The sequence below is a fragment of the Apostichopus japonicus genome, chromosome 8 (assembly GCF_037975245.1).
Source record: "Apostichopus japonicus isolate 1M-3 chromosome 8, ASM3797524v1, whole genome shotgun sequence".
Taxonomy (NCBI): Eukaryota; Metazoa; Echinodermata; class Holothuroidea; order Aspidochirotida; family Stichopodidae; genus Apostichopus; species Apostichopus japonicus.
Window position 1 is genome coordinate 12,116,033 of NC_092568.1, and position 24,183 is coordinate 12,140,215.

General features: G+C 36.1%; 1 protein-coding gene and 1 long non-coding RNA gene across 6 annotated transcripts in view; one reads left to right on the forward strand and one right to left on the reverse strand.

Annotated features, from left to right (window-relative positions):
- Positions 1–15,180, forward strand: part of LOC139970878 (formin-2-like) — a 54,701-nt gene extending 39,521 nt beyond the window's left edge. For 4 of the 5 annotated variants that reach the window (XM_071976933.1, XM_071976937.1, XM_071976934.1 and 1 more), the window contains 8 exons: positions 1,765–1,837; positions 3,098–3,171; positions 3,961–4,020; positions 7,262–7,382; positions 9,036–9,180; positions 10,572–10,721; positions 12,523–12,610; positions 14,185–15,180. In XM_071976933.1, coding sequence (XP_071833034.1) covers positions 1,765–1,837; positions 3,098–3,171; positions 3,961–4,020; positions 7,262–7,382; positions 9,036–9,180; positions 10,572–10,721; positions 12,523–12,610; positions 14,185–14,238 — 765 coding nt within the window. In that variant the 3' untranslated portion in view covers positions 14,239–15,180. The remainder of the gene's footprint in view (positions 1–1,764; positions 1,838–3,097; positions 3,172–3,960; positions 4,021–7,261; positions 7,383–9,035; positions 9,181–10,571; positions 10,722–12,522; positions 12,611–14,184) is intronic. The other variant, XM_071976938.1, reaches the window with a different exon arrangement.
- Positions 14,661–19,751, reverse strand: LOC139970879 (uncharacterized). Its single transcript, XR_011794242.1, has 2 exons — positions 15,779–19,751; positions 14,661–15,639 (listed from the first exon to the last, which is right to left on the reverse strand). It is a non-coding gene; the product is annotated as an uncharacterized lncRNA (long non-coding RNA).
- Between the last annotated feature and the right edge of the window lie 4,432 nt (positions 19,752–24,183).

The window sequence follows — 24,183 nt, forward strand, 5'->3', positions numbered from 1 at the left end:
CACACAGTGACTCGTTTTACCTATGTATGTATTGTTTAAGGCCATGGCCTGCAGGACATTATGGAAGTTAGTAGTGTCACACAGTGACTCGTTTTACCTATGTATGTATTGTTTAAGGCCATGGCCTGCAGGACATTATGGAAGTTAGTAGTGTCACACAGTGACTCGTTTTAACTATAAATGTATTGTTTAAGGCCATGGCCTGCAGGACATTATGGAAGTTAGTAGTGTCACACAGTGACTCGTTTTACCTATGTATGTATTGTTTAAGGCCATGGCCTGCAGGACATTATGGAAGTTAGTAGTCTCACACAGTGACTCGTTTTACCTATGTATGTATTGTTTAAGGCCATGGCCTGCAGGTGTTATGGTATTCATGTATTGTTCTGTCTACTGACCAGTAACAGTAACCTAAAGGAATGCACTGGTATGCAAAGCGTATAGAGATATAGTGCGAGGCATTTGTGGACTTTGTCAGGCAGAATTTTATGCAAATTAGGTGGTACCAAAGGGGAGGCAATTTGTAGAGAGCCTGAGAAAAAAAAACCCATACCGATGTGGAGTAAAGCTTTCCAGGCTGGTGTAGTAGAACCTGCTTTTCATACCTTTGAAAATTTCACAAAAAGGATACATGGATTAGGTACTTAGCTGGCCGTCCGAGAATTCTGATAGGCATCCTTACACGAGACCGCTGCAATCTGCACACATGAACAACATACAGTCCATGGCCTATATACGGTCGGCTCTTTAACAGGGGTCAACCAGGAAGTTGCGCCTATAACTACAGTAAAAGTTAAGTTAAGCAAATCTTCCTAATGTATCAGGTTCAAGGATAAATAAACAAGACAATTATGGAAGAGGAATCTGCCCAGATGATTATCACAGACCTCCTACCTTACTTCAGCTTCCTGGAGTACAGTTGAAGGTTTAAGCCAGTGACAATAGGTTACATTCAATCAACCATATCTCAAGTTAGGGGCAAGATATTGACATGGGGGTTTCAACTAGCAGTGTGGAATTTGTTTTCTCTTCAATATTTTCACATTGTTTGTCATGAACAATTCGTTTCAATCATTTCTCTGGTATGTGGAAGCCCTGACTCATCTTTACCCATACCCAACTTAAACATGCATCCACATGGTTTTATCACCAAAAATTTGACTGTGTGCAGCTTTAATAATAAGAAGCTGTCATGTTACTGAAAATTACATTTTTCTTTGTCCCATATCTCTCGGCACCATAATTGATGCCAACCACCCACCCACCCCTGTCATCAGACACACAGGTTCCCCATCAAAAACAGGCTGCATCTTTGTAAAATGTTTTGGTTTCTCTTGAGAAGTTCACCTTGCAAGAGCAGAAATACATCAATTTTAAAAAGGTGGCTGGCATGTCTAGTCTATTATAGGCATGACATTAGATCATTCTGTCAGAAGTAACATAAACTAAAATATATAAAGATAAGGCTTTTACGGCCCCAAATTGTTTACAGTTTATGACAAGTTTATTTTATTTAGTGTCACAATCTTCTCTTGTTTATATCATTCTTATTAAAACCAGAACATTTGGTAGAGTAATTAGATTGGATAAACATTACTAACATTCTCTAATCATGAATTACGATAGCAAAGGATGGGGGAGTGGAATATATTGTTCAGATTGGCCACTAGCCCCCCCCCCACCCCCATCTAGCCATATTGTTTTCCATTAGAATATTATATAACATTTTCTCGGTTTTTCTCCATGCTCTTTTCTTTCCTGCAGATTCTACACAATGGCGAAGGACTGAAGAAAATTTTCTCCATAGTCCTTGCATTCGGCAACTACATGAACGGAGGTAAAGTGACAGATAATCTCTTCCATTAATCTCCTCAAATGGGGCTGTTACACCAGCTCATAACTGCCAGGTGCTTTGCGAACCAATAATGACTTAATCCAGCTGGCTGTGTTGGAAATATATCGTCTTGAGTAAAGCCAAAATATGGCTTCTTGCAATTTTATAGAGTTACGTACAAGATACAGATGTGTAACGCATCTAAGAAACGTGTGACAGTGTATGACAAATATGAAAAGTTAACCTCGGCCTACTACCTATTGACAGCATGTGGACCATGCCATAGCTTTAATTTGCATATGATACTAATATTGAGGGTTAAAAATCCAATCATTTTTCATTAAGTGATTCAGTTTAATTATCAGCTAATTACAGTAATTGAGTAGAGAGGAATTGTTTGTGAACAGTGAAGCAGTTTACTTGTGTGAGTCTGTGAGATATGAACAGCAGAGCTATGGTTATATAACTTTGGTAATGAAATGACACCAAATTCTTTAAAGACACCGTTGCTAGGGTGACAGCACCAATTTTTGAAGTGACACGGACTGTGCCTCACACCCAATGCACTACATGCCGCGAAAGTCTCCAATAGCTATACAGTAGGTTGTATCCAAAAACCTGCCGTTTGTACTGAATAGCAGGTTTTTTCCAGTTGGTTAGCTGAGTGATCAGTCCCATCTTGTCGCACCTTAGTTGAGCTGCCTGTTCGTCTATTATGCAACTATTCAAACAGCTAGTAGCTAAATCACTATCAGATCAAGGCAGACATGGCAGGGTGTGAACAAATCAACTCTTCTAAACTTACCATTCTGTTTGCAGGAGAGATTAAGTTTCAGTAAGTTGAGGTCACAAGAGTTGAAAAATGCAACCTATGGTTAATGGACTAATTCTCGTCATGAAAAACTTTTCTCTCTTAAGATAATCCCTTACTCACTTTATTTCCCATTCCATCTAAGGAGTATGATTCCGATTGGCAATATTTTTTTTTAAGAAGGCTATCGTTTCACGTTATGTTTAAAATAAAACACATTTCACAATCCCCTCAACCCTCCCCTCTCAAAAGAAAACAAAATGTTTCTATCATTTGATAACCAAATCAAGAAGTCCATATGTTTTCACATATATGAAGTATTCCCCCATCTTAATATTTTGTTTTCAAGCATGCTAGGGATGTAAATAGTTTAGTACAACCCATTTTCCTCTGGTTTATGTAAATTCTTCATGGTTTGTCGTTTTCTCATTATTCCGATCGGTCAACTGAAGGGAACAGAACAAGAGGTCAAGCAGATGGCTTCGGTTTAGAGATTCTTGCAAAACTCAAAGATGTCAAAAGTGCAGTAAGTAGTTACTCTCTGAAGTTATCAAGATGAATATTATAAATGAAAAAAGAAACAAGTCATAAACGTGATTGCTGCTTGGCAGTTAGACTGGAGTTTTTTGCAAGATTTACCTCCCGTTTTGTATAGCAGTTTAATTCCCACGGTTGACCCAGAGTGATTTACAGACTGTTAAGCTTTGGGAATCTCCTGGGTTTTTTACATGTTGCTGAAGGTACGTAGATACAGAACAGGTCATGTTTGTAAGTTTACTGTTTCACAGCGGAATAGGTTATTGCATATTCATCTAGTTTAACTTTGGTAATGGTGGACAATGATGTGACTTTAATAAATCTGTCTTACCACAACCCCAAAGGAAGTAAAAAGAAAAAAAATATTCCAGGGGTAAGAAATGAGGTGCAGGAAGGGGTATGTGGCATGGCAGCAGTGACATGCACCATAGGCATATAAAGTTATTTCATGTTATATAAGTGTATGGAATGAAACACCAAACACTTTTTTTGCAGTAATATGAGCCGTTAATTAACAGTTTTTCTTCTCTTGCTATTTGTTTCCTTCACTCTTGCCTTGTTTCTGTGCATCAAGTTGAACATTTTTCTAAGGGTATAGCTTTATGGTTTTATTCATTTCTGAGTCAAAATCATGAGATCTTGAGAAATATCTATGATAATATTAATTTGGGATACAGCGTCCTTACAAAGTTATTGTTGTAACATAGAGGAGGTCCCATTTTGAAGAAAGAAGGAAAAGTCATAAATAAATGATTTTATACTGTTTTATCTTCCATAGGATAACAGCGTTAGTCTTCTGCAGTTTGTCATCTTTACATACATCAGACAGATTGAGGAGGTAAGAATTGTTTGAAAGAATTGAAAATTGTGCATTCTTGCAAAAGGGGGTAATTCCTGGGGAGAAGATGTAGTGTTGTGATTGTTGAGAAGGTAATATATCAAAACTGAAAGGTATAATTTAGGCTGTTTAAGATAGCCATACGATTTGTGCTTGTTTTATATTAAATGGAATGCATTACACGTTTTTAACACACCGTTGTGTCTTATTCATTCTCAAACATGTTTCTCATGAATGTGTGACATTATTGCTTAAAGCAGCATTTTGCGTTTTGTCACCGTTTTCCACTTTTTTGACAAGTCCATCAATTTTTTTACATGTATCAATCACAAAACAACAAACTAAGATATTAGCCAAGTTTTTTCCGTGCCAAAAGCGTTAATCGGTGAGTAATAAAGGAAATTTGCAGATAATGAGAAAAGTGTCCTCCGACAAATTACACATTTAATATTAATCGCATACAGTTCCCTCAACCCACTAGTTTGAATTCAACCAATCAGAGATGCAGGTTTAGTTATGAGTCGTTGCTAAAAATAGTTTCAAAACGTCGAGTTAGTAACTTGGTACAACCAGCGAGCTGGACTGTAACAGCTCCCTGGTACAACTGCCATAGACAATCTACAAAAATCAAGCATGGTGTTGTATCATGTATTGGCCAATAGCATTTGTAGCTTTTAAATATTCATATTATGGGCGAGGTTTATTTGGATCCCAACGGAAAATATCTTCGAGAAAAACAAAGTTGAAAGTTGTAAATTTTTCGACTTTTATGCCACCATTTGAAGTAAGATTTGAATAGATAAGCTATGTATGTATGTCGTTATAGCATCGTGGAATCAATGAGGTTGAGAAAACCATAGAAAAGGACGCAAAATGCTGCTTTGTATTGAGGGGTATCATTGCAGTCTGTAACCATACCACGATTATTTCTTTATGCTGGTTCTTCTAATGATATCAACAACCATCTCACTCACTGTGGAACATATGCTGCAAAAAGCAATATGAGGGATAGAAATATTAAAATATAAATTCTTTCAAAAAACCTGAGGTGTTTTCTTACTAATAACAGCTAGGAATGTGCTTTTATTATTTTTGGTTCCTTCTTTGATTGGATTATCTTTCTTTCTTTGCTTATACAACCCCCCCCCCCCAACCCTTTTTAATTCCCCAGTGAATGAGGTCGCCAGGAGGAAAATCCTGTGGCGACTAGATCTAAATTTTTCCCAAATTCTGGTCGCCCAGAATGAAAATGTGATCGCCACTTTGATATGCTAAATATTAGTACAAAAAACACTAGGCCTAGGCTCAACATCGAGTAGCACTAGATTGTACATGTGTACACTCACAGAATCGTATAAAGACGTATAGGATAATAGGGTTGGGCGATGTATCGAAAATTATTATTATCGCGATAATTTTTTTTCAAGACGATATTTTTTGAGGATTGAACAAATGACGATAACTTCTTGTGAAAGAAATTTGATATAAATGTGGGAAAAAAATGCAATTATCCTTTCTCCGTTTTATGTGTAAATGTTATTCAAGCATTCCATGGTTAAGAAAGTTGAAAAGAAATCAAGTTTATCAACTTCATTTACTGACTTTTGAACTTCGTTAAAACCCGTCCTTTACAACATTCACTGTATAGAGAACAAAACTCTGAAAATCAGTAGAGAAATTACCAATTGTGTACGAAAAGTAAGTTGGTACACCTTTCAAATTTTACGAAAGATCGAGCAAAATACTTTCGAAAAATTCACGCGAAACTGGCATATCGTGCTAAATGCAACAAATGTCATGTAAACAAGGCTCTAGTACACCCATTTATGAATTAACCATAAGACCACATCTGGTGTTAAGCGGGGGAAAAAGAAAGTATTTCTAGAATTTCCACCAAAAAAGGAAAAATTATTATCCTACCACAGTTAAGTGTATAGTAAATAGCCTAACCACTTCGTCGGTTACAGATCTCACGTAACAACAAAAACACAACTATAAATTGTATTTTGCGAAGTTGACGTTCTCTACAAGGACATGGAAACAATATTTAGCATTTAGTTAATCATGCCAAGTGGCCTAAAATATGGAATTGCAAGGTTTACTTTTATAAATATGACCATACCATAGCTATCGGGGCCATGATATCGTGCTATGTCTGTATGGTATAGACTGTGCCTCGTGTATCATGGGGAAAAGAATGTTTTGTTCATGCTGAGGAGTCGGTTGGCTTGAGGTGTGTTTTACTTACCTTCATGTTACGGGGATATTTACCTACTTTTCTTAAACGTCTAAGATAATATTTCGCATAACTTTACCGATCCTTTACTGACTGACCTAATTAATTCTAGAGCGGAGCCAAAATAGTTTACTCCATGAAAAGTTTTTTGGAAACGTGCCAAAAATAATAACAAACAGGTGTTAAACAGGGGGTTGCAACTTGCTTGACAAGGTACCTGGTAAAATTTGCTGCACATGTAGCCTGCCTATACCAGGGTTAAACACTGCAGTTGTAAACTGATGTACGTATAGGCTGTTCATTGTTAGGCAGTCTTGAAACGGGGCTTTGCCGAACGTAGTTTGTTTCATAATATCGACAGTTTTGTAAGTTAAACTTTTTAAAGATTGTAAGACAGATTAAATCTCTTTTCATTTTATCACATAATATTGCTACTCTTACTTGTCATTTTAAAATTTTGAACAGTTTCGTGACAATTTAAATTCATCATGGTGAAATTTTCAGTTGCAAAAACTGATCGCCACAGTATTATAGGTCTGGCGACTAGCATTAATTTTTCCAGAAATTCTCATCGCCAGCCGAGAATTGTGGTCGCCAATGCGACCATGGCGACCGTAATTAAAAAGGGTTGCCCCCCCCCTTCCTCCTCCCACCCCTTTGTTATTCTTTCTCCTTTGGATTTCTTACGTAGCCTGATTTGCATTTAAAATCCTGGTTGAAAGTTATTGTTGTCATCAAAGTCCTATGTTTAACTACAGTGGGACAGTATACTAGTAACTTGCCTGAACAACAAGTGGATTGAGTAATGTTAAAGGTATATTTAAATAATGGAATGCAGACAGTTTTGTAGGAATTAATGGACATTAGAAAACTCAAAGTAAGTTAAATTTGTCTTTCCAGTAAATACCCAAATTGTTACTTTTGTTATTGTTACATTTATATTTACCCAAAGGTAAATACTATCATGAACTTCTTTTTGCTATTTTTTTTATATTTTTTTATTAGAATCTGGATGCAGAGAAGTCCCATTTTCCTCTTCCAGACACAAGGAAGATAGACCAAGCTTGCCATCTCAAATTTGAAGATATTGATAAAGCCATCAAGAAACTCAAAAGGGATATCAAAGGTATTTTTTTTTTTCATGCACCAAGACACAAACATGAAGTTTTAAGAAAGAGGGGGAGAGGGTGACAGAAGAGTTTTGGGGGTGCATAATGGGGTTGGAAAATAACCTTTTTCATTGTTATTTATTTTCCGGGCTACTTTTGTCAATATTATTATTCCAAATATTAACAATTAAAAATACATTCTCATGGAGGTTTATGCCTCCATAGATTTGTACTGTTTATTTTTGTGCTGTTAGTTGTAACCTTTTTAATCTATATATATATTAGTTAGATAGATATATTTTTTATTGCAAATGTGGAAGAACCTGGCAATAGACTTTATAGGATTACTGTGAACTTGTTAGTACAACCAAAATCATTTTTGAAGTAGCAAAACCCTATCGTAATAGGTAGTTGTAGGATTACGAATGTGAGAACTCATTAACACAACAAAAGTCACTTTTGAACTAGCAAGACTCAAACCTAACATATAGTTGTAGTAGGGTAATCATATACTGTGTTTACAGTGCATTGCATTTTTTCACCCACAGTTATTTTCTACGGCACCTAATCCCAACACACGCTATTTCTGACAATTTTATTTGGCTTACATGTACTTTAACCAGCTGCAAACAAATACCTTGGGCATGGCAATGTTGCTATAAAGCTATTCATGTGTCAATAGTATTCTTGAAACGTTTTAGATTGTATTTGAACATTATTTTCGTTGAAGTGGCAGGTCATGTTGGTAGAATAAAAAAAAATGTTATAAAAACGATTAAACTGGGGGAGCAGGAAGGAGGGAGGGGAGGGAGGGGAGGGAGGAATGGAGGGAGGAGGGGAGGGAGGAGGGGAAAGTAAAAAAATGTATAGAGGCAAGTTAATATGTTATTATTTATATAATATATATATATTTTTTTTATTTTTTGGGGGGGTTTTTGTGTTCTGTTATTCTTTCTCAGCAGACCACATATCTGTTGAGTCGGTTGCATGACTTTAAGATTACATTTCCAATACATGGAGAAACCCAATGAACAAGATGCACTTATTTTTCGTTTTTGTGAAGACATTTTGCAATTTGAAGTAATGTGTTATTGTAGATTGGGAAAGTATGGTTTGAATCTAGATGTATAAGCAAACATCACAAAATAAATAAATAATAAGAATAAATATTAACAAGAAAAAGGGGCAATCTATTTTTTCGTCTGAGATTCAATTTGTGACCTACAATATGCAAGACCCTTGTCAGGGTTTTTCAGGTTTAAAAACAAGGTTTTGAAATGAAAATGAATGTGCTTCTTTTTTAAGTTAAAATGGAAGACATTACAACTTCTGTCTAGATACCTTAGTGCAGAAATTATATAAATTAAATATGAAAAAAATGAAACAATGACGTCAGGGTACCTTATCTCATTTGATAGAGACCATGTCTCTTTAACCTGAATTCTACTATGAAAGTTACATTCTAGCCAAAAATGATTTTGTTCTGTCAAAGATAATTTGTAAAGCAACTTCTGTAATTTTTTAAATCTGTTTTTGTTTCCATTGATATTGAGCCCTGTTGGTGAGAGTGTCCAAAAGCTCAATTGTTTGTCAATTCTTAAAAACCTAAAAATAAAAGTTTTCTTACATTTTACAAGATGTGAAGGATTTTTAATATTTTCTTCCTCCAGGTTGTGAACTTAAAGTCAAACAGGTCGTTGAAGAATCTTCCGAGGAATACCTGGAGCCGTTTCAAGGAGAGATGGAGAAATTTTTAGATAAAGCCAGGGAGAATGCTGTCAATGTTGAAAAGAAATTAGAAGATACCAGAGAGAGGTAGGGCTTTGATGTGTTTGTATGGTTGATAGTGTTGATCACATTATAAATAGTAGGACTTGTATGTATGGTTGTCCATTCTGTGACCTTACAGAAGTGAGGATTTGTATGGACATACAGAAAGGGCTCATATGGTTGTATGGATATACAAAAAGGGCTCACTAGATTGTATGGATATACTCAAAGGGCTCATTAGGTTGTATGGACATATAGAAAGGGCTCATATTGGTTGTATGTACAAACATAAAGGGCTCATATGGATGTATTGACATACAGAAAGGGCTCATATGGTTGTATGGACATATAGCAAGGGCTCATATGGTTGTATGGACATATAGCAAGGGCTCATATGGTTGTATGGACATACTCAAATGGCTCATATGGTGTATGGACACATAAAAATGACTCATATGGTTGTATGGACATACTCAAAGGGCTCATTAGGTTGTATGTACATACAGAAAGGGCTCATATGGTTGTGTGGACATACAGAAAGGGCTCCTATGGTTGTATGTACATACAGAAAGGGCTCATATGGTTGTATGGACATATAGCAAGGACTCATATGGTTGTATGGACATACTCAAATGGCTCATATGGTGTATGGACATATAGCAAGGGCTCATATGATTGTATGGACATATAGCAAGGGCTCATATGGTTGTATGCACATACAGAAAGGACTCTTATGGTTGTATGGACATATAGAAAGGGCTCATAAGGTTGTATGGACATACAGAAAAGGACTTGTATGGTTGTGAAATTAATTATGGTGCAGATCCATCTTCCAAACCTGGAGTCTTCAGACAAATTGACGTTCTGTGAAGGTCTTTAAGGGGTCAGTGAGGGGCAAGGGCGAATGGGTTCCACAGGGGGTCCGCAGAAAAATTTGGGTCTATAAAAGCCAAAAGGTATCCATCAACATTTTACTGGCTCATATATGCTGTCAAGATGGAGAGTGTAATCTCAGGCGAAAGCATGAAAACTAAAATTTTCCGGACATCTATCATAGGTATGGTCCGGTTGAGGTCGTATGGTGGTCATACTCAATGGTTGAAGTTTCATAAACATTTCATTTTATCATGGCTTTCTGAAGATCTGTGGATGGGAAAAGGTTAAAAAGCTATGGGGTGTAGGTCACCTAACAAAAGTACTGCTTGTGTATAAGTTTGGGGATGAAACAGTTTCAAGCACATTAAGACCTTTAATACATTGGTAAGTGTTTTGCAGATGCCTTTACTGGTGTGATACACATCCTCTAGGTGAGGTCAGGGTTTACATAGAGTTGCAGAATTGTGATATATATATATCTCACCCCTTATGGAATTAGTAGAATATTTGCGGTAGATTTCATGCCAGCATGCCTGAATTTGTTCAATTTCCTGGTCTAGGTTTCAAGAGATGGTAAAGTACTTCCACGTCAAGCCCAAGTCTAGTGAGAAGGAAGTCACTCTCAACGCCTTCTTCTCTCTGTGGATGCCTTTCTGTGAAGATTTCAAAGATTTGTGGAAGAAAGAACTGAGGAGAGCAGCAAAAATGAGGTAAAAACCAACGGAATCCTCTATAAAATAAGATATCTTAAATTCTATATGGCTGGCTTGAAAAATCTATACTTTCATTTCAATTTAGTCGAAATGTTTATGTGATGTCTGGTGACTTGACCTTTTTTTTTTTACCTTGTAAAGAGTGGTAATTTGAAGAAAGAAAAAAAAAATAGAAGGAAAAACAAGAAAACAGAAAATTAAAGTTGAAATCCCAGACAGCTTCAAATTGATTAAGAGTAAAGCCTAGAGGAATGTTCATAAAATAGATAACATAATATTGATGTGTAAAAGTTAGTTGGCCTGACGTTTGATCCTAGCAGGATCTTTTTCAAAGGCTAAATGACAAGCTGCATTGCTGCACCGATGATCTCTTTGCGTTCACCATGCTCATTAACCTGTCTGTATTCTGTGCGTGTTTTTGTCCCTTCTGTTACTGTTACTTGTCATTTGGCCTTTGAAGAAGATCCTGCTAGGATGGAAATGTCAGGCCAACTTACTTTTACAAATTCTCTTACACAGGCTCTCTAGTGGATAAGCAGTTTCCTAACAGTTTTATTTTATTTTAACATAATACTTATGTGACAAACAGAATGTTGTTGTATTTGGTATACATGATCTCTTCATGGGTGGCGAAGCTTTTCTGCTTATATACGCCAGAAGTGTACCAGCTTCTTTTGTAATGCAAATTGAATATGTCTAGGGGGTGTTTGGTCAACAATGCCATCTGTTATGTCTTTTGTAAGAGCATAACAATATACTGTACAGCCATATGGCATAATGCTGGATATTATATCTACGTGTTGTTAGTTTTGAGAAAGAATGTACAGATTTGGATCAGTAGGCAGTAACTGAGTTGAGCCAGACAATTTAAGGGTTATGTTTATCTTTATTCTTTTTGAGAGCTACTTTAGGATTACATGATTAATTATATCTGTTGGCAGTTGGCCACAGATTTATGGGAATTGTTTTGACTTACTGGCATAGTGTTAGATAAAGTAAGATTGCATAAGATTGATAAAGATAAAGATACCTCCTTGGTTTTTTGAACTATATGAAATGATTGGATCTATTCAGTTAAATACAAAAATGACATCCGCAGATACTTTCTCATGTTAGTATGACCCACATCCAAAACACATATTGGTAATTTTGAAAATTGTTGAGTTTATCTCCATTATTTGAAATGATACATGACAATGTTCTTAGTTATGCATTTTAAAGGATTTTTAGTATTAAATGTTATTTGTCTAAAATTCGCTCTCTCAAACAAACAATAAACAATATAAAATACTGCTAATAATGAAGCACAAAAAGATGTTTTAGAAACAAAGACAGTACTTTCAAGTGGAAGGTTTAGTCAATTCAGCAAGACTTAATAGAACTCTAAAAACTGAAGATCGATGTAAGACTTGCAAGTTTATGTATGGAATTGCTACAAGAGACGGCATCGTTGTTCATTTAAAAAAAAATCATTTGACTCTGAGTAAACTCTATCTGTAAAGCTTGTAAAGACAAGTTAAGCAGATGCAAGCCATGATGAGAGACACCATCTTTGTTTCAGATCCACATCCAAGATCAGGGCTGTAAGAAGTTATTACCAGCCAGTGAGTGAATAAGCCAGGATATAAGTACTTGATCGTCATTGGTTAATGATTTCCTACCCATTCTGCCAGAGACCCCCCTCCCTATGTGTTCTAATCTGTGTTTAGGTGATACTTTGTTGATATCGCAGAATGTAAAAGCCTTTTTAGGAATCTGAAAACTAGCATTTATTTTATGATTTTCTGTTTATCTTCAGACTACAAAGAGATGAGAAGATGATTGAACAAAGATTAGAAGGGAAGAGAGCATCGATACGAAAGTCATCCATGAAGGCAGGTGGTCTGGTGAGTAATAGTAAAACAATATTATATTATGAATTATCCATAAAGGCAGGTGGTCTAGTGAGAAATAGTAAAACAACATTCCATTATGAATTATCCATGAAGGCAGGTGGTCTGGTGAGTAATAGTAAAACAAAATTATATTATGAATTATCCATGAAGGCAGGTGGTCTGGTGAGTAATAGTAAAACAATAGTCTATTATGAATTATCCATGAAGGCAGGTGGTCTGGTGAGTAATAGTAAAACAATATTATATTATGAATTATCCATGAAGGCAGGTGGTCTGGTGAGTAATAGTAAAACAATAGTCTATTATGAATTATCCATGAAGGCAGGTGGTCTGGTGAGTAATAGTAAAACAATATTCATTCATACTTAGTAAAGATTCCTAAATCCTATTGGTCCATTCAGGTCAGCTGACCGTGGTTAATCCTGTGAGTAACGCACGGTAAAATTACGGGGCATCACTTTAATAAATCTTTGGTTATATGTAACCAAAAATGTTTTGTTTTATGAATTTTCCCCCACACAAATGGTAGTGTATGAATGAACGGGGTTAATCAACGGTCTAGCGTGCGTTACTCACATGATTAATGCACTCCGGGTGTTAATGCTATCGCTGGATGCACTCGGGCTCCGCCCTCGTGCATCGCTTGCATTATCCCCCGATCGTGCATTAATCCTGTGAGTAACACACGCTAGACAGTTGATTAACCCCTTATTCCATTATGAATGGTTCAGAAATATTCAAGCATAACATGTATATCATGCAGCATGTGATCGTGTGAGCAACAGTAAAACAACCCTCCAACATGATGTGGCAGGTGGTCTGATGATAAATACAATGTTACACAGTATGGAAGGTACTGTGGCTTTTGACTGGTGCCCCCCCCCCCCGCAAAGAAATGGCTGTATAGGGATTGCCACCAGCTCAGGGCTGGGTAGCTCAGTTGGTAGAGCACTGGGCTTGTAAACCAGAGGGTCGCTGGTTCGAAAACCCATGCTTACCATAAAGCTCTTTCCTCATTTCCATCTTATAATTGTATGTAGGTTTAGAACTTAAAAATTTCCCATTCAGTTTTGTATTATTCATTTATACTTATGTAATTATGCTCTTTGCACTTTTCCATCGATAAATAATGAAGTAAAAACAAGTCATAATCCGACGTGGTGGCAGGACTGATGAATAAATTCAAAACATACCAGTCTATTATGATGGCAGGTAGTCTAAGTAACATTGTTGGGAAGCTATCAAAATTCTGATGATAATAATTTGGATGATCCTTACAATTGAAATGAGTTTTATTCAGGTTTGTAGCTGTGGCTTTAAACTGAACTGATTGTTTTCCCCCTGTAATGACGTAAGGAATAGACTCATCTTTTCATTGATCATACAATGACATAAGCGATTCGAGTGTGAGAATCACAAACGCTCGGGCCTCTCAAGTTCAGAAAACACATCTGGAATGTTTACATTTTTATGATAAGATCCCCTGAAAGTCAGTGCGAAGGAAATCAACAGTGTAAAGTGGAGATGCTGTAATGTATATTTGTATATGTTGTTTTATTTAACAGAAGTCAAAACTGATGATGCAAAGGAGTATGGACTTGACCAAACCAGTCGAGTGAAAGTGACCAATATTCGTGTGAGTTCTTCAGGAGGTCATCTGGGACCCATCTTGCATGACCTTATCGGCGGGGTTCAGATATGCTACTTGACCTAACCGTATCTGGGCTTGACCACTTTCGTATGTCTCTATATTGATCAGATCTAGCAGTAAATTTGTTGTGCGTTAGTAAACAAAATTAACAACATATTATAGCAAAACAAACAATATTTCACCAGTGAAAGCATTATTTGCACTTTTGCAATTTAAAAGTGGTTGAATCAGATCCATTGTGTTTGTGCTCTGTACGATATCATCGAAAAATCATATGTCCGTTAAAAGTAGCTGCCCGACAAACAGAGGCTCTATGAAGATGCAAAAATTTGTAAGTCAGTTATCCTAATGGCCTAGGACCCCCTTGGGTCAACATTAAGCATAATTAAGATGAGGTTAATATATCAATATGAGCTTCCTATTGTGTATGACATTTTGAACTATGCAGAGTATTAAAGGCAGTGTTGTGTCTAAAGTAGTGCAAGATTTTAACGTTAAATTAATATCGCAATGAATTTTGTTTTTCGTATATGTAATGACCATGTGGTGCCTTAATTTAATCAATGTGAACTGTTAGTGACTTTATGTATTTTAACAAGACTTGCCTTAATGGAAACAACTTTTCTGATTACTCGACTATTTTTTTCAGCACACATTACTACTGCAAGTCATTGTCTTAAGTATTTTCAGCGCAAATTAATATCAGAGATAATTTCCACGTCTGCTAAAAGACAGACAACACCACACGATTGTTAAATGTCTGGGTTTCAGTAACATAGTTGGACAGTGGAGGACAGCCGTCATTCAAAGTCATTCCAAATGTATTTTCAAAAGGCTGAAATTATCTAAGAACTTTTGAAACAATCTGTTTGAATGTTGCAGATCTTGAGTTGGCCAACAGCGACATAAGCGACATAATTTTTGTTTCCTTGTTTGTAAGTATCTTCAGCAGCAGTTACTCTCTTAATATTTGAGTCGAATCGTTGCAGAAAGAAATTTTTACTTTTTTAAGTTCTAAGTGACAAAACACATTTTCCCTGTCAGGCACTTTCTTTATTAAAAAAATAAAACAAAAGTGACAGCCTGATATAGACAAGTTTTATATTTTGATATGAAAAACAGATTGTGGTCCAGATTACACTAGTATTCGATGCATAATTACCTGTACACAAAATTCACTATCGTGGGGTTGTACTCATATTTGGAGAATATTGGAATGGAAGTATAGGAGGTACTAGTACAAAATTAGGTACTCATGCTTGTAGCCTTGTACTACTGGTACTCATAACCATACCAAAGGGAGTCCTACTTGTATTAGGTACTCATGCTGGTTGTCTTGTACTACTGGTACTCATACCAGGGAATCCTACTTGTATTAGGTACTCATGCTGGTAGCCTTGTACTACTGGTACTCATAATCATACCGAAGGGAGTCCTACTTGTATTAGGTACTCATGCTGGTTGTCTTGTACTACTGGTACTCATAACAATACCAAAGGGAATCCTACTTGTATTAGGTACTCATGCTTGTAGCCTTGTACTACTGGTACTCATACCAGGGAATCCTACTTGTATTAGGTACTCATGCTGGTTGCCTTGTACTACTGGTACTCATAACAATACCAAAGGGAATCCTACTTGTATTTAGGTACTCAATCTGTGGTACTCGTTACTACAAGTCGGCTATGGTCTGTATTCATTCATCACAAGACTACATTGAGTGTCTGCGATATGTTTACCTTAGGCTTTGCACTCTTTCGGTAACATGTCTCTGTCTCTGAGGAATACGTACACAAGAGTCTTGTGGAGTACTTCGTCTCAGTTTAGCGATATGTTAGTGGTCCTCTATTTTTTCCTTTACTTTTCAAACTTTTCTTTCTTTTGACCTAAAATATGGTACAAAGTTCAATGCAACCTTATCGCTTCCCAAATTATCTACATTTCTCTGCATGATGTATAGCTCAGTAAAAAGATCTTCTATTAAAAACCGACAATGTGTGTACATTCAGGAAGAATATTTTAAAGGACTTTGGTGGTTGTCCCTCTGACGACCTGGTCCTGCTTGTTCGGTTGTCTGTAAAGGAAATTAAGATGTCCAATAAAACAAAACAGAAAAATGTAGCAAAGTGACAAAGAATGACAAATACTACGAAGATGGAAGGAGAGATTTATAGACATGGTGGATAGATTTCAATTTTCAAGTTTAATTTCAAATTTATTTCTCATATGTTTGTACAAGAGTAGTACAAACCTAACATTACAGTAGGAAGGTTAACATATGAAGGACACTGGAAAAACAGCAAGGCTGTTATCTCAGCTTGTGACCAGTAGAACAGTAGCTTTGGGCCAGTTAGTAAAACTCTCTTGCAGGTGGATCCTAGGCCTACCGTTATTTTTGTCTTAATGTCAGTAACTCCAAAGTGATGGAGGGGAACACCAGTTTATCCTTTTACCTATTTGGGGGTATCGAGTTACAATTCAATGAGAACTCAATGCAAACGACTATTCGTTAGCCGGACAACCACCTCCAGAGCTTGTTACGGTTGTTTCGAATATATATATGGTCGTCTCAGATGACCATTAAAAAATGTGTTTGTTATTCGTTATTAATAAACTTTTCTTAATATATAGTTTACACTTCATTCTTTCACTCCAAAAATTCTTTCTTCCAATATGATGAGGATTTGTTATACTGGATTATTGATCTGTTTAGTCTTAACCACAGAAAGACAAAATGAAGATATTGGATCGACTGATAACAGCTCTTGAAATTACTGCTTTCCTCAGAACCTGTATCTTGAATGAGATGGTGTTTCCCTTTAACCCTTTATCCACTCTATATCAACAATAAGGCGGATTCAAATATTTTAAAATTGTAAGTCTGGAAGCTCTTAGGAATTTCATGGTACAAATTTTGGGCTCAAAGTAAATGGTCTTTAAGATTGAATGTTGATTTGGCAAATTTTCCATGATCTATGTCCTAGGGTGTTCTTCAAATCAGTTGCTAAAATGTTCCCATTTTGGACTAAAATTTGCCAAAAATTTGCCTGTTTTGAACACATTTAGTGTTTCCCCATGTTTGTGAGGTGGTTTTGCCAAATATTAGCTAACATATTAATTCTACTGCCAAGTATCGGACTTTCAATTTACAGTTAAGAGATTACTAAAAAAAGTATGACAATTGATAAACTATTTAGATCGTAAATGATATTTAAGTTCATTCCTAGTTTTATTTTCATCACAGTGCAATACAGAATGTTGCCTTTCGATTATTAAATGGTAGTTTATTCCAACAAGAGGTGAAATGTCTTCCAGTAATACTAATGAAATTATTACCAAATAAAAGCCATTCCTAATAAACTTCTACTTGCTATGTGTTAATCATGTTCCATTACTCGTTGTGCCTTTTGACGGTTAAAACTCTTTATTAAAGATTGGGAATGCAAAAAAATCACCAACCTTAACATTTTGGCAACATTTAGTATGTATCAAGCAGCTTTAATAATATGTGTGCTCTTTCTGATGGGTAATTTTCATGAAGAAAGCATTTTTACCAAGCTTCACCCATAACTAGGTTTTTATTGGCCACATTGTGAAAAGCCTATGGATATTCATTTGCTTGAATCGAATATTAAGAGCGGCCTGAGCATTTTGAGTTGATTTCATTTAATGTTGTTAAATTTGAATATTCTCTTAAAAACAGACATCTGAAATTAGAAGAAATAATTATGACTTAGTGGTTTACAATAGTCGACTTATTTCCATAATTTTAACATTTGCTCTGCTGTTCTTATTTGTCATCAAGAGCAGAAAAAAATGTAGGCTATTCACCAATATGTTATATCATTTTGTTATGAAGACAGATATGTCATTTGAATATGTATGAAACCACAGTGTTTGCTTACCCAATTATCCACATTCCTGCTAGCATATGTCCATAGATTGTGTCCTTGTTTGTGTAGGATACATATCTAGGAACTGTGTTCTCCTGTTCACGAGAAGGCACTTTCTGTAACATATATATTTTTACGATTGAGCATATCTGTGATAATAGGATTTTTTTTTTTTTAAATGTGCGCAGCTAATGGGAAGTGCACCTTTTGGGATAGTATTAAATTAAAGGCAACCTCCTGTTCTGTAAAATTGGTGTAAAATGCTAAACGATGCCTTAATTTTCATATATTCTTGGTATATGTATCTTTGCAGTTGACCAGATTTATATTCCATGGCAGATATTTCTTTCAATAATTACTTCATTTGCATGCCTATTCAGTATATCGGTTCAAATAGAGTTTGTAAAGTACTTAGTATTTAAAAAGATATAGTTTGGATTAATGTGTAGAATGCATCTAAAAACCAAGCTGCTTATTTTTGAAGTTTCTCTTTAAAAACAAAAGGATACAATTTAGAAGCATGTACAGGAAGAAAAGTTTAGTTTATTTACAGGTATTTATATAAATCTAAAGTGTGTGTGTTTGATATGTAATGGCCTTGTTTATTATTACTATTATTATTGCATTTTTTTTGACATGTTGTTAACAACAGTAGTTGTGCATGGAACATGTTATTACAATATAACAAAGAGAAAAAAATATTTTAGACCACATTATTCTGTTCTGTCATCATTCCGGAATCAATATTTGTAGCTTTTTTTTTATTGAGTACCAGATATCCTTAATACAGTGGAATTTTGGCAATGTCTTTATAGCAAATAGGGACACCCGCAATATTAATCAAATATTAAACTTGTTGTTGAATATCTTATGCATCCATCTGCTACAAAGACAATAAGAATGATTATTAATTGATTTGTTGGGTTTGGTTTGTGTATGCAGACGATATTAGTTTCGCCGATCATTATGTTTTTCTCACCACCCTCAGCCTCTTGCTGGTTAGCTATGCCACTACTTCAAAATACAAAGGCTTGTATTTTGAATACTCACACCATCCACAGGCATTTCTACTACTGTTTCTTATCCCCTCCCCGATCTGATTGCCCCTGTACCCTCTCCCATTCCTACCCATCACCCTCCCCACCATATCACACAGCCTGTACCTCACTCCCATCACCCCTGCATTGTATGCAAATGTTCTTTTATGGCATACATGTTCATGGCATTCTCTTTGCGTACGCATTTACTCTGTACCCAAGTACTCTGAATTTCATGCTACCAAAAGAGCTTCAAAATTATTCGTTTCAAATTTGAGCCGATTGGTTGCGATTAAAGAAAGTTGTGTATGTTCCATCAGAACGAAAAGTTTTGAAGCAGATTGCGTCCCTGTTACACAAAACAATTAAAAATGCAATACTTTATTCCTCAATATTATGCAAAGAAGCATATTGGTTGCACCATTCTATGAAAATTTGGACAATGGACAATACCTTGAATCGCTATGTTGGGTGTCCTTAGGTTGACAACTAAACAATTTCCGTGTTATCTGAAACAATAGAAAAAGTTCCTGGTATGGTGCAGAAATGAGTTAAGGGAGACCATTACAACGATATATGGGTCAGTCAGCCCAATTAGGCTAGATGAAGGAGGTAGGATGACGGTGTTGTAAAACTATCGTTTTGAAGTAAATCAATTCTTCACTGAACAAATGAAACAACGTATTCCAAATACCCAGTGGAAGTTAACCTTCACTTCCTTATGTACTGTTTTGTATATCTTGTATCTGAAATGTTCACTATTCTGAACCTGCACCCTGTATTTTATTCTTACCTGTGCTGTATTATGTTTAGCATTCCATGTCATTGTTACCGATTAATAGATGATTTCGTTTAGATATGTAGATAACACTCCCGCGGAAGCCATTTCCTCCCTATTGTTTCGTTACCAGGGGATGATTACGACGTTTTGTAGACTTTTAGAGACCCAGGACACCCCCCCCACCACAAAACCCCATTAGAAAAACGGGATTTGTTGATGAAATGAAAAAATAATAATAACAAAATGCAACATTTGCTTAATTCCAAAATCGATCATTTATAACAAAATTAGTATAGATGGTTGATCCATTTTACTACCTGCCAATCGGTACCGTTTGTAAATTGCGACTGTTTGAAAATATAGCAATGTTGAAGTTATGTAAGAGTTTGAAATATTAATAAGGACCCCAAAATATTTTTGTTGTTATGGCCATGTTGCCCTTTTGACCTGATTAAACATTGCAAGACGTCTATATCTTTTCAGTTTATTGTCACATCCATTTTATAATAATATTCATGAATACATTTTATGCAATATATTAAGTACTTATGCCTTTTTTTTTGGGGGGGGGAGGGGGGGACATAACATCGATGATACTGTACTACGCAATAACATACGCGCACTTTCCTGTGACATGATTAGCTTAAGAGAGACTTAAAACTACGATAAATATACGAGGTAGTACTTTCTATTAGTGTTTGCGATTGTAACTTATTAAAAGTAAGTAATATTACGTCATGTTACCAATATGTACTATTCATTATTTGTGAAGGAAAGAAATATCATCAATCAGTATTTCAAAATAACGAATGGTCGCGAACGAAAAGATGGCGCTTATTATTAATTATAGTTTCATTAAAATATTAACCAATATGATGGCACTTGTAAGCTTCTGTAGGTTAATTTTTCGGAGGATTAGCGCCTCATTCCCCCTTTCTAACCTTATCAGATAAAAAAATAAACTAAGACCAAAACTAATTATAAAACTCGTTAATAGTCTAAATATGCCACAGAATGCACCATTTCACGTCGAATATTTTTGAGGTGAGGTATAGGGGAGAGGGGAGTGGGGGGGGGGGGTGAGTAGGGTACCCCGTATCCTCTATTAGGAAGTTGGCTTCTTTAGGCTCACATCTTGTCCTTTCTCCGCCTCTGCTTTGTATGCTCATAGTACTGTGTCATACATATATTTCCAATTCGTAAACTATTCAAATCCACGGAAGACTCCTCTCAACAGCTCTACAAAGCAGCAATTCTGAATAGGTCAAAAGAATCTGGTTCCTGTGTTGAATTTGAACCGGGAACAGATAGTGGCAATGGAAAATCGCGAAGGACACCGTGCGTGATCATGGCGAAAGCATAGGACACATGGGTCGCCTTCAGCGTAGCCTACAACGGTATAGCGTCAAGGATACGCTAGATCCTTAAATATAATACCATACACAAACAGTGACGTCAGTACACGCACAATCCTACACACGTTTTTTACTGTATAATTTATTGCAGTGCGTCCGTACGAACACTGCGATGGAGCCAACTTGCGCGTGTACGTGCGCGTATTCAGTTACCGATGTGCTATAACAGGTCTCTGTATAGTATATATATGTTTCGAAGCACAACAACAGATCTCGGAGCGTAAACGCACTGAGTGATCATTGCGCGAGCGTACCTGTACATGTGACGTCACACAGAAATGACATGGACAACGACGATAAACATTATAAGGTATATAATTATGTAACGTAATGTTTACATTGCAATTGCTCTTCGTTGAAGATAAGTCTATTGTGCGATTTCTCAAGATGTTCTTTACATTCTCACTGGCAAGCTACTATGCTTCCTCTTACATGGCTAGGAAGTTCACCAAATTCCTGGCCTATGGGCGAGGTAAGTTATGACCAACAAATATATGTTTATTTGTTGCGTTTTTAATCATCATTTTACGTGGAAGTCTACCAAGTGATCCCAGTTAAGACTCCTTGTGTTATTTGGGATCTTTCGTAGTAAAACATGATAATATCTTTATGTGACAATTAGCCCGAATTAAACTTCATTCTATACGTCAAACATTTCTTTTAAATTGATTTTATTTGATGAACCTCTTTGTGAATAAAATTCCTACAGTTTAATAGGCCTACATATAATATTCAGTTTGTGTGCGAATTTGTTGGAACTGTAAGCCCGAATAAAGCGTCTACCTATAAAACGCAATTGTCAAATAATATTCTCTGATGAACATCATTTGAATTTAAAATGCTTTTTAAAGTGCTCATGAAAATTTCTTAACTCAGTTCATTTTCGATAGATATGTAGTTGGGTTGGGTGTAAACATTGAAATTTAACCCACAAGACTTATATCAGATCTATGCATACAATATTTCTGATTCCATTTTGTAACCAAAATATAAGGCAAGTCATTAAGATAAACTGATTTCATTTTTTATAGTTAGTCAGATATATTTTCCTTTATCCCCAGCTCAATACATCCTCCCAGAAGGATGTTACGGGTACCGTCCTCCGTTTCAAGGTAAGGTGTAGGTCAAAGTCGAATTACGTCATCCAATTATGGGCGAGCATTTATATCACGTGATTAATAGATCCATTAAATAGAGGAATAGAATATAATATATTGACCAGTGCCTTCAATAATAATTTGGATTGGAAGGGATGGATGGGGGAGGGGGGGATCCTATGGTAGCTTACAGGGTAAGGAGAGGAAAACTTTCAGAATCGAGGTACATGTATATAGTTAATCATTCTCCTGGTATGATTCTGTGGTTTGCTTTTCCTTCCACGGTGAGTAAGCTAACGATGCGACGACCATACCACTCTCATAATCTCCCTCCACCCCACCCCACCCCTCCAAGGTACATGGCGACGTGATAGTCCTGTATTCCGATTCTAAGTGAAGCTATGTAGTTTAAACATCGTTCTTATTACTGTTTTCATCTACATAGATCTAACACGGAAACCCTTCACTCGGGAATTTCCCGTCACCGAAGAAAACGTTTCTGCGCTTCTTTGCTTTACATCAGGTATTTCACCAAGTTTATTTTTCTAGTTTCCACAGTACTTTACAATAACTTAGCATTCGTATACAATTCCATGACCGACGGCTGGTAATTTTCTACGGCCCTCTAATCATAAACATCCAAACCATGCATCGTCCTTCAGAACTTCATAAATAATTTTAAGTTTCCATGGTTGTTTTAACTTCTTCCGTGCTTGCTTTCTTTTTTGTGTGTATGCGTGTGTGTGTCACTTAATAACATTAATGCTCAGATGATGTCACTTTCACATATATATATGGAAACTCTCTTCTTTTTTTAGAGCATCCCCTGCGCATGCGTGAAGATCTTTTTAACAGTAAGTGTAATCATCTCTTCTCTTGCATAATGAATACTAATTTCCACGTTGAAGCTCATAATCAAGTATTTCATTTATTAAAAAATATTTTTGTTCGCTGACCATTCATAAAATAAGATCACATACATATTAAATGCAAACTTTACATTAAACTATATTGTTGTTAATTAGCATTTTACTCCCATTCAGGCTATCTTGATCTTACGATGCAAGACCAGCTAAGACTTTATCCTGATTTTATGCTGGCAAAACTTGAAGGTGAGTTACTATGACTTCTAGTATTGAAAGAAACATGCGAACAATATACTTCATTTAAATGAACACAAAACCATTTAACTGGTTTTATGATGACGGTTTGAAATAGTTGTTAATTCTTGCTTATATAATTTGGTTCCTTTCTTTCTTTACTGCAGCAGAACGCCTCATTCAAGGCCTTCCTTCATGTGTTCCTCTCGATCACAAGAACGGTAAGTTGAACTTTATACGTAGTACAGTTTACCCAAAATATTGAAAACAAACGAGATTGTACGTAAAACTCATTAAACACTTTTGGGCATACTACCCGTTTTTTTTATCATTCGATATTTTATAATTTGTACTTAATCTTTCCTTTAGATCCTGAGAGAATGTTACTGATTCCAAGCGGTTACTTTGGGATCATTAATTTACCTCGAGGTGAGTTTGTTTTAAAGAAAGGTTTCATTGTTGTTATCTTTACTGAATGCCTGTAGTATCAGAACACACATACACACACACAGTCTCTCTCTCCTCGTTACCGTCCCTCTCACCTCATCCACCCTTCATGACATCCACCCATTCCCTCTTCTATTCACTTC